We start from the raw sequence: 11,864 nt of genomic DNA, 5'->3' as shown, positions 1-11,864 counted from the left end.
CCTCTGCACATTAGGCCATACGAGTGGCTTTGAGACACAAGCATTTAGACAATGCCTTTTAGACATTTTTTCACTAGACCGCAAGCTTCAGGATTGGGAAACAAATTGTAGAACCAGTCCCCCAAAATGACACTGAAAATCATTGGGTTCAAAACTGCTGACAACTGCAAGGTAAAAGAAAACAGCTATACCTTCTAGGACAAGCTCTCAACTCAATGATGAAAAGTTATGGGGACAACATGTGAAGTCAACAAATTACTGCCAAAAACAAACGAGTCAAAGGAAAGATCTTTATTTCTTTTATAGCAGAGGATAAGGTTGAATCGAGACTAGTCAAAAAGGCCAAATCCCATGTCATCGTCCGACTCTTCAGATTCCTCTTTCTTCTCCTCCTTAGGAGCTGCTGCAGCAGCAGCTGCTGCAGGAGCCGCAGCAACAGGAGCAGCAACCACAAAGGCAGAGGGGTCAGCCAGGAAAGCCTTGACCTGAAAGAACACCAGCCAGTTACAAACAGAAAACGCAAACCTAACAGAGATCGAGACTACTAATATATGCCTAAAGATAACACCCAGCCATGTTTTCCAATCTTCATCCCACCTATGCACTGGTACAACCATTCATCAGCTGCTCAAGCTCTACCTCTGGGCAAAGTGACTAGATAATAGAAATTCAACTGAAAAGGCATTACATTCTTTACCTTATCTGCCAGAGGGAAGCTGTAGTCCGTCTCTACTGCCACAGCTAGGACTCGCTTGTACCCGTTAATGATGGAATGAGGCACAGAGGCAATTGTGGGGTACCCAATCTGCAGACAGACGCTGGCAACATTGCGGACACCCTTCAAGAGAAAATACGAACACACTTAAACAGAAGGCAAGATTTGTCAGTGCATCACAGGGCTCCTACCAGGTCCATATTGCTTGCTACACATGCCTACACAAAGCTGTACATCACACCTCAAGTTTCAAACTTAACTAAATTTCTGTATGGGATAAAAACCCACTCAGTGATCAAAGTGCTGTAATGAAAATGTCTTTAATGTACATAGGGTAATTCTATTGACCAACCTCTGAAGAACTGTTGGATTTCTTTGATTCAACATGAGGACCTTCTATAGTGCCACAATCAGACTCGATATTAAAGGGGGAGGGTGGGATATTATGCAATGGACAACCTTCCTGCAGGGTACAGACCCCATGCAGAGCTTAAACTAGCCCCACAGTCTTTTCCAATGCATCTGTGTAGGATGCAGTTATTAAATTATGTATCTCACAAGTGGTACCTGAAAGATCAACTGCTTCTAGTGTTTCAAATACGTGCTGACAAGGCCTTTGATTACGGCAGGTGACTCCGTTAACATTAAAGGTGCATTATATGACAGCCCAGGTTCATCAAACTCCGGCAGTCAAGGAAAATCAGCCATCCGTCCTCCCAAGGTCAGTCATGCAGATTTGCAGAGCGCACAGTCACCAATGAGGGTATCCTGACGCTATGAAAATTACATACTTTTAACACAAGGCATTTACAGCGCTTAGCGAAAGCAATTTAGCTGTACAACACTTGGAAAAAGCAGTTGTGCTGTTCTCAGTGCCATTTAGAAAAACAAGGATACTGGGTTAAAATACTTTAACATATTTGCACAAAATGACAAATGGATCATGCTAGTGCAGTTTAGAGCCATATAACCCCAATGTCAGACTGTTCAGACACTGCGGCTATTCACTACAGTTTAGCGTTACTTGAACGCTAAATGTTTTGGGGATTAACAAACCAACAGGTTGGTATTGGAGTTGGCTTGTACGGAAAAGTAAAATGTTGCTGTGCTAGGCGTTCCCATGCAACCACCCATGTGGTTTGATGCTACCCCCCCCCCCTAACATTAGTAGACCGGGTTAAGCACCCAAAATTAACACCACTGAAAAGCAGGCGTTAGAAGAAAGGTTTTCATTTCTCCTTGCTTTTCTGACCTTGCATGTGTGCGGCACTGTGCAGCACATACATAATGTTCTAAAAGGTTTTACATTTGTCTAGCTATAGTATTTTGTACAGAAGGGTACCCTTCCTGTACAAAACTTCTGGTAGACACAGGCACGCACCCTAGCTCGATGGCACTAAGGTGAGACCAATCTCTGAATATAGCGCTCTCCCCGTCATGCCAACTGTACAGCATTTTTGGCAGCTGTGCTCCTTGAGAGAATATGGGCCTACAATTCAAACGGGCACGCTGTACTAGTTTACCTCCAAAAAGCGGACATGCAGGGCCTCTTCTGTGATATCAAGAACCTCTGGGTTGTAGATGCTGCCGTTGTCGTACACCTGCTGGATAATCAGCCCGAAGGAGAATGGGGAAATGTTCAACATGTTGAGGAGTGTGGCTTCGCTGGCACCCACTTTGTCTCCAGTCTTGATAAGCTGTACATCACTCTGAGAGAAAGATTCAAACCATTCAGTCAAATGCCTTTGTACTGCGTCCTGCCTTTGTACTGCGTCCAAACCAAAGATGCGATTCTACATTTCACAAGAGGCACATCAAGGCTGGACAAAGCTCTAAACTCAGGCCTTCAAGCACACAAGTTTATGTAACTAGGAAACCAAGCAAACCCCTCTAGCAGTCACCTTCCCCGACAAGTTTTAAATCTACTACGACAACCCTTCTATGGTGCTGCCCTAACCACAGGGTGACTAGAACTGGGGATACAAGGGGAATATCAAAATCAGTGGATGGCATAAAAGTCAATGAACTCACCAAGATTTCAATGGTTCCTCTGGAGATCTTAGTGGTGATGCCCAAAGCCTGGAAGAAAGAAGTCTTCTCAGGACCTAGCCCTGTGTTCTGAGCAGGTACAGTCACATCACATGGGGCCGTGGCACCTGCACGAGCTGAAGCTGGCACCTAAACAAAAGATGCAAAGACTTTGTAACTTTTCTACATGTTACTATATTTACACATGCAGAGGCCTGGAGATCTTGCGTGAGTAATTCCTCTTCTTTACTCAGCACGCCTTTACTTCAATGACCCTAAAGCCAGCGGAGGCAAGTCTATGCCAGACTAATCTAAGCATCCTTACCTTATTAGCCAGAAGCATGTCCCGGATCTCCGTCAGATCTTCCTTGGTGAACACAAAGCCTACATTACCTCGAATGTGATTGAGCAGCCTGTGTTTTAAAAAGAAAGTTGTCAGATTGTGCAGCAGGAAGTTAAACTACTTTGTATAAATCGCAAAATACATTAGTGGCATATTTAATCTGGAGAGTGGGTAGAAAATAAAACAAGGTCACCAAATGTGGACTTGCGCAAAAAAGAAATTAAAACATAGGTATAAATACAATGATGGGTGCAGATTATCACTGACTCCAGATCATGTTAAGCTGCTTAGCACAAGTAAAACAAGAATTGGCAAAAACAAAAAGGTCTCACTTATGGAACCTACTGGCTGCTAATTCCTTTTGTCTGCACAGCATTGAGGTTTCTTTCTTTTTTTAAAGGGGCAATGGAAATCATGCCACCCCACTATCACGTGAATGTATCATAATGCATGCGCAGGTCAGCAGAATTACGCAATGCATTCTTTTTTTAATTTACTGATCCAACATACTAGGCACACTTGGATTGGTAAATTACTTTTTTTGCACAAATGCACCAGTAGAAAAAAATGACCACAGGTATCAGGGTGGGTAGAAAGGTGAAAAGCAGCATGCGGAGGGCAGGAACAATAGGGATCGAACATAAGAAGCACATGGACTAGAGAGCAACAAAGGGTAAAGGGAGAGAAGCAAACAAGGGGGACATGCTTAAACACAAGCACTGGAGTGCATAAGCAAAAAAGAATGAGTGGTTCCCTAGTATGAGCATTGAAGGATACAAGATACTTCTCCGGAGTGTGGCAAACAAGATAAACAAGGCAAGATATCAAATAAGACAAGCAAATGAGTTAAAAAGCCAACCAACTGTTTCTACTTAAATTCAGAAAAAAGTTTAAATCCTTCTTTGGTAGGGGAACTTGGGACTGATTGTACAAGGAGCATATTTAGTTATAAACGTGGTTATCTGAGGAGGAAAAGATTGTTGAGCCCAACAATATTCCTGAAGGAACTTAAGGGGGTAACAAGCAGGTAAGGGGAAGTGCCGTTTCATTGTGTACTGGCTCATGCAAAACTGTAAGGGTCAAATCCATCTAGTGATTGATAAAGGCACTGGAGGACCACGTGTTAAAACTGTCAAAGGGCTAGAAGGCTTTTAACCCGTTCCGTGCTCATGACGGAACAACTCCGTCATGAGCCACGGGCGCCGTGTGCTCATGACGGAGTGGTTCCGTCATGCTGCGGCCGTTGGCGGCCGCTCCGCCCACGCGGCGCTAATTCCCCGCCTGTGCGGGCGATTAGCGCAGTGGGTGGAGTCGCGACGGAACCACTCCGTCATGAGCACAGCTCGCCCGTGACTCATGACGGAGTGGTTCCGTCACGAGCACGGCGGCGCCGCACTGCCCCCAAACCCCCCCCCCCCCCCCCCAGCGCCGCGGCGGAATTCGTGCCTCGGCGAAGGGGTTAAACATCCACACAAAAACAATCACATTTACTGGCAATTACCAACAAAAGTAAAACACCTCAAGTCACATCCAACTTTAATTTCAAAGGTGACATTGCAAGGCATTCTACAATTGCAAAACCCCAATTCATCTTGTTTAGAGTGGGACAGATTTCTGGTCAATGCAATAATCCAGTGCATCCAACTAAAGACACAAAGTAGCTATTTTCCAAGCCCATTGCTCCACCGGTGCCCATATTTACAAGGCGATGTAAAGTCATCCTTCGTGACTTCACATGGCCTTGTAAATATGGGCCTGTTTCACGCATTACTCTACATGAAAGGGGCGTTTCATAGGTGTTGCTGTGGGTGTTACCACACAAAATCCATGGAACCCAACATTCCCAGATTTACTAAGTGTCGTAAACTGGGGAATCAGTAAATCTACTACACCTCCCCAGGGGAGGCGTAGGAGTGGCGCAACGAGGAGAAACATCTCTTCGTTTTGTGCTTTAAGTATGCTGCATTCCGCAGCACACATCGGAGTAAAACGCCACTGTTTGTGTGCAGTATTTCGTAAATACGGCACATTCGTGCCCTTTTTATTTGGACGCAGAGCAGCAAGGGTTGCTGAACTGCCCTGCTTCAAAATATAGTAGATGAGGCACCCAGGGCCTCATTTACAAGGTTTTGGCGCAGCAAAAAAAATTGCTGCGATGCACTCCGGCTCTGGCATGCTCTCTGAATGCATAGGGACAGACATGCCGGTCAGCCTCCTCGCCCCTAGAAGATAGTCTGCTTGCAGACCCCATTCCGCATAAAGGTGTCATTTACAGGAAATTGGTGAATGATAACCCTGATCTACTGGGTGCGCTTCGAAATGCCTGGACTGACAACTTGGGACATTGACAACGAGGACTGGACAAAAGCACCACAAAGTCACCATTGCATAGCAAACCAATCTAGAATTCAATTGATACAACTCAATGTCTTACACCAAACCCATTACCCAAGTACCCTGCTGTATAAAATAAGGGTTGTGGGCATAGGAATGTGCGAGAGGATGCGAGCAGATAGGCTTCTACCATTCTATGGAAGGCCCAGTGATTCAAAGGTTTTGGCAGGGGCCAACTACTATGTACAGGGACGACTAGTCCAGGTACACCAGACTGATTGGCACTGGTGGCGGGAGTGGCCAAGCGCAGCTTAGTGAGGCTGTGGGGGATCCACTTCTGCCAGCAGCAGAGTGGGGAAAGGATTTAGACTGGTGCCAGGGCAGAAGTAGTCTACCACAGCAGAGGATGCCCTAATAAATGGGAAAGTGTGTGGGGCCCCTGGCAGAAATATCGAGTCGCGACTTTGGGGACATAAGTTAGCCAATAGCCTCTGTGCTGATCCCCGCTACCTGGGTGAATGGAGATGGTGAGGTTCCCACTGCTATACTCAATGTTATTTAATTATTTGTATGTCTCAAGGCAACACTATGATGTATGAATGATGTATTAATACTAAATTGTGTTTATGTATGTTCAGATTATGTGCTATAAGATGAGCATGTTTAATACGTTTTTGAAAAAAACAAATGGCTGTTATGCGCTAATGTAAGCACCCATGGTGCAAGGGTGTCTGTTTATGGGGCGATTGTTTTTGTGCAGGAAGGGACAACTTACCGCACAAAAACAATGGAGAGTACCTTTGTGTGTGCTGCAGAAGGCCGGAGCAATGCAACCATGTTAATAAATATGACCCCAATTGCTGAAACTGAGAGACCAATGCCACGAGAAGGCAGCAGCACTTGAAAACCATGATTCAGGTAATTCTATGCGTTGATACACAATCTAGCTAACACAACTGAGCCTGAAAAGCTCAGCAGAAAGTTAAAGCGATCCACAATTCGCAAGGCTTTGAGCCTGGGAAAGGAGAAAGATTTTTCACAGGGTGTATAATGTTCAAGTTTACAGCATTAAACATACTTTTCCAGGGCAGGGTTGTTCTCCAAGTGCCCACGGATGGCCTTCCTCATCATGGTGTTCTTCCCCATGAGTACCACAGCCTTTCCTCGCAGGGACATGCGGATCTGCTGCATTTGCTTCGACCCGACATTGTCTGCTCCCACAATGAAGCACTTTGGGTAATCATCCAATAGTTGCTAAACAGAAAACATTATTACTTGGAGACTGAAGTGCACGCATAGCAGCTGTAGATTAATATAACTTCATGCAAGTATGCAATCTTACAACAATGCGAATACAGTCTGAATTGCCTTGCAAATGTAAGGAAGCTAACAGCAGACTGTTCCAGGGTACTTACGATGATTTTGGTGAAGTAGTTGGCCTTCCACGTAGCCCTGTCTTCCCTGGGCATCTCGAAGGTGCGTCCAAGGATTGCCACACAAAGGGTTTAAAGACGAGGTGTAACCTACATAGGAAGGAAAACAGCCAACAAATAAATCCTGGGTCTGAGACACCTCCTGCATTCAAACTGCCCTGCACCTCCCTCTTGCCCCCCCACCCGAAGATCTGCCAAAGAAAGCCAGAGTCGAAATACACAATGGGCATTGCCCTTCCCTCCTGTCTGCACAACAGCTTCCCTTCACAACATTCAGGGCCTCTTTTACAAGAAACTGACGCATCTGCATCTAAGCGTCAGTTTCTCGGTGCCTGCGTCAAATGCCCTTGCAACACCATGGATGCATTTACAATACAGGGCTCCATGGCGCAAAAATTAACAGTTGCGTCAGAAATTCCAAGATCTGTTTGCACTAAAGTGACGCATTCCTGGATTTGGTCATAAAACTGACAACCCCAGCAATGCGTCAGAACACGCAAGTCCCATTGTAAACGCCCTGCGTCGATCCTTACAGATGGTCTGGGAAGTTGTAGGGGTTTTTACGCAGCGAAATGTAAATTTCACTGTGCCACTTCTGTGGTCTCAAATTTCTGGATCGCAAGCTTTCAGATACATAGCTGGGGATGGTGAGTGATGTGCTGTAAGTCTGACACTCCCGCCCCATCCAGAAAGTGTTCATAGTACAGTTTGAGGAAAAGCAAAAAAAAATGCTTTTTAACTAAAAGGCATAGTTTAAAATCTCGCACACAATAGGCAATGTGGAAAAAAGATAGTGAAAGTTTCCAATGGCGCTGGTCCTAAGACATGGTGACTGGCACTGAATAGCATACTCAACCCCTTGAGGCTATATGATTCTAAAAAAAAAAATCATTTAACTGTGCTCACATAATTACAGCTATAAGTACAGCGCATGACATCTTCAAAGGCAAATAGCAATAAGTTTGACTGCTACACCTCATTCAAGCACACAATACATTAATCTATGAATGGCTAGTGAGGCCACAAGCTCTAAAGATTGGGCACATTAGACACTATGAGCAAAAGGCATAGATACCAGTCGACAATTCTTTTAATAGCTTGGGTTTGATGTGCCAAACAGTATACAGAAATACAGAACTTTGTCATAGCTTTTAACTCCAAGGAACCAAAACAGCATTGACATTGAGTACACCCCCCCCAGAACAATGCATTTAAGCATAACAGACATGGCATTAAAGTGTGATAGACAAGAACCCAATTATTTGCACCACAAACCCACAAAAAGGACTAAGAAGCACTTGCCCGCTAGATAGAGGTTATGAACCTCAAGGACCCATTGCAGCGAGGGCAAAATCTAGGACCACCCCCACCAGACAGCAAAAATTCACCTACACATCAGAAAGAAACAGACTGTACAGAGGGACCGATTTATCCTAGTTTTGCATCGCCCTAGCACAACAAAACCTAGTTACAGATTCGCCAAGCCACCCAGAGTGGATTGGTAAATCTTTTGAAACACCATAGTGCAAGTCACTGCCTTGGGGCAAACTTAGTGGTGGGGCGTTAGATTGATTTTCCCACTCATCCACCCATGCATTTTGACACATTCCCAAATTTACCAACACTGATAGACATGTTAGTGTGTCGATTGTACTAGCGACCGACCAAGAAAAATATTTTTCCTTGTTTAGGCTTACAAAGTATTACACAGCACACTTAGAAAGAGAAAATGCTTTTGAGGTTTGCTTCCCAAAAACCGTGCCTACAATGCAGTACAAAAGGGGGTGGTGATGGACGGAGCATCAGAACCAATCAAACACTCACACCCAGTCAACAGATCTGGGTTTGATCCATCACCGTTCTTTAGCCCACTCTGCCACCCCAGTTCAGACATGGCCATATGCAAATCAGTCTGACCCTGTGCCTCATGGGAACAGTCCAGCCCGAACTGCCAAGCCATGCCTTCCCTGGACAGGAAACAAGCTTCCTAGGACCGGTTTCTGGCATTTAAGCTGTCTTCAGCCAGGCTTGCTTGAATCCCGTAGCAAAGTGAGCAAGGGACTCACGTCTGAGCATACCCTGCCAACTTATGGCGAAGAAAGCGGTACAAAAGGGGGTGGTGATGGACGGAGCATCAAAACCAATCACTCACACCCAGTCAACAGATCTGGGTTTGATCCATCACCGTCCTTTAGCCCACTCTGCCACCCCAGTTCAGACATGGCCATATGCAAGTCAGTCTGACCCTGTGCCTCATGGGAACAGTCCAGCAATGCAGGCACCACTACAAAACAGCGTAAGTGTGTGTGTTGGCGCAAGACAGTACATTGTGGGCCAGCGAAGGAATGCACCATATATCTGTAAATATGGCGCAAACCTGCCCGCTCCCTTATGCAGAAGAGTGCCTTGCAGCATTGTGAGACAGTATAATTAATCTGCCCGAGTTCCTATAATATTAAAATTGCAATTCAGCCAAAAATGTTAGAATAGTTAAGGAGCTCCTCCTACTTTGTATGGCTAATTCGGATCTAAACGCTAGGTCAATGAGCCCTCCCCAACGCCCCGTGACCCTCCACCATAAATGGGTCTCCAGAAGGAACGGCACTAACCAAGTGGACAAATAATCGTAGGCTAACAAACATATTGACCTACGACTTTCTGAATGGAAGTTTCTTTTGGAACGGGGAGTGGAGAGGAATTAAAAGTTACCACTCTTGCTAGATAAAATGTAAATGGAGATGGGGGGGGGGGGGTCCTGAAACAATACCCAACATGTATGAGCGGCTTTCATGGTGGAAAGGCAAAGTACCCTGGGCAGCAAACCAGCTGAACATTGATATATTGCCTTCCTGGAAACCTCCAAATTATAGATACGAGGACAAAGTTGTGAGTTGATCGAACTACACACAGCTCGAGGCCAATACCATCAAAATCCATCGGAAATGTAAGTGTAAATATGCTAACTGCCCTCCACGTCAGATACCCGAGTAAACGCCCGTGTAATTTTGTGCTACAAATTAAAGTTACATGGTGTTAGATCGGTTAGTTTTATGTGAGCAAAGTAACATTAGTTACCAGAATTCACCAGATTGTCAAACGAAAGCCTTGGCCAACAACAACGTGCCAGCGTCACCGTAAGTCACAGAGGACAAGCAGCCGGTCTTAAATTGCAAGTTGACACCCACAAAATAACAGCTGCCGCTGCATAATTCGAGCAAGAAGAATGACCTGCCTACGATATCTACCAACAGCCCATCACTAAACACCCGCCACGAGTCCGCATAGCGACGCAGCACAGGCCTCACTTAAAAGCAACCTAAAAGTGAGCCACGCGGGAGCCATTATACGTGCACGAACAGCTGCCCGGTAGGCTCCCTCACACTTCATCGGAAGCCCAAAGCCATCCGGTGCACAATATAATAGTCATTAAAGCATCTTTAATGTGTAGCCCCGTCCAGTGGCTCCCGAACTAACCTCACACTAGGACTGCGTGAAAGAAAGAGGGCGGCCGCGTCGCCTCCAGCAACTAAATACTATGAGCTTGTAACCAATCACAGGCCGTCAGCAGCTTCGCGTCACAGCGCGAAGGCCCAGTGCGTCGCCGTCAATCAACCCAGAAAGTCGGACAATTGGATAGTAAGAAGCTAGTCACGTTACTGTAGGCACGTCTTTCATGGAAATAAAAAGGAGACAAGTGAAAAGTGGTACAACGGATGGAAATAATAGAAAGACTGATATCAGTTGCTTTATCGTTGAATAAAAGTGTTGAAGAACACTAATGACTACTTCCAGTACCTTTAATTGGTGCCGCTATATATTGTGCTGCTGATGCAAAGTTTTTTAATGACATATGTGGTAAAATGCATCTTTTCTGGGTTTGAAGTCAGCAGCACTTTGCACCCTGAAACTTTCAGTTGAGGTTTACACAGCCCTGCCAAGTTTCCCAGGTCTTTAATTGAATGAAACGCTGCTCCATTCCATGTTTTTAGGTCTCGGCTGGTGTGGGCTGCGCACATGCGCAGTCTCGGTGTTGAGATTTAATGATTTAGAGGGAATTAAAAATTTGCGAACATTCGTGACAAGAATTTTCAATTCTATTAAGGACAACGGAGGCGAGGATTATGCTTCTAATTTTCTTTGCTTTATTACAGCAGTCAATAAAAGTTTTTCTTTTTTATTCAACATATTATAGTAAACCACAAATCCCATGAGCACCTTGTACTCCATAATAATAGAGACTGAGCCCATATAATGTCCAACCGAGGCACACACGTCCTCTTTCTTTGCGACACTGCAACAGGTAAGTCCAACATTGTCAATTTAGCACTTTCTTGCACGCAGACCGTGATGAAAAACTTTAGAAGAACCAAAGATCCCGAAGACCAACAGGGAAACTTGGGATGCGACGGACCAGCTTCTGCTCGATAACCCTGGTAAGGAAACACCACCTTCGTAGAATCAATCAATCAATCAATCATAGGCATTTATAAAGCGCACTACTCACCCGGAGGGTCTCAAGGCGCTAGGGGGGGGGGGGGGGGGTCCGCTACTGCTCAAACAACCAGGTCTTGAGCTTCTTCCTGAAGGAGAGGTGGTCTTGGGTCAGGCGTAGGTCGGTCGGGAGGGCGTTCCAAGTCTTGGCGGCCAGAAGATTACTCTCCGCGGTAGTCTGAAGCCAACATGTGCGTGCCTCACTCATTAGAGAGTAATACATACAGTAAACATACTTTCACATTTTATGAATCACATAGGTAAAACCATAACTGCCGGGTGGGATAATCCTCGCCTCTGTTGTCCTTAATAGAATTGAAAATTCTTGTCACGAATGTTGGTACATTTTTAATTCTATGTCAGGATCGGAGGCTCCGATTATGCTTGTTTAAAGCTGAGCCACCACCACTGATGCAACATCCACAATTGGTTTGTAATAGAAAGATTTAAATGTAGATTCCGTTGACCAGTCGGCCATATTCATGATGTCAGAGTGGCTTACTCCCAATGAAGAGGCCAT

The 11,864-nt window shown here is 45.2% G+C and overlaps 1 protein-coding gene across 1 annotated transcript; it reads right to left on the bottom strand.

Moving 5' to 3' along the window:
• Window positions 1-276: 276 nt before the first annotated feature.
• RPLP0 (ribosomal protein lateral stalk subunit P0) lies at window positions 277-10,356 on the bottom strand. Its single transcript, XM_085635225.1, has 8 exons — window positions 10,328-10,356; window positions 6,836-6,943; window positions 6,499-6,674; window positions 3,069-3,156; window positions 2,747-2,893; window positions 2,239-2,424; window positions 698-838; window positions 277-485 (listed from the first exon to the last, which is right to left on the bottom strand). The coding sequence occupies exons 2-8, from the start codon at window positions 6,887-6,889 to the stop codon at window positions 330-332; spliced, it is 948 nt and encodes a 315-aa protein (XP_085491351.1). The 5' UTR covers window positions 6,890-6,943; window positions 10,328-10,356; the 3' UTR covers window positions 277-329.
• Between the last annotated feature and the right edge of the window lie 1,508 nt (window positions 10,357-11,864).

The sequence above is a fragment of the Triturus cristatus genome, chromosome 11, assembly GCF_964204655.1.
Source record: "Triturus cristatus chromosome 11, aTriCri1.1, whole genome shotgun sequence".
Taxonomy (NCBI): Eukaryota; Metazoa; Chordata; class Amphibia; order Caudata; family Salamandridae; genus Triturus; species Triturus cristatus.
Note: the sequence above shows the minus strand (reverse complement) of the source record. Positions and strands in the feature narration are given on the sequence as shown.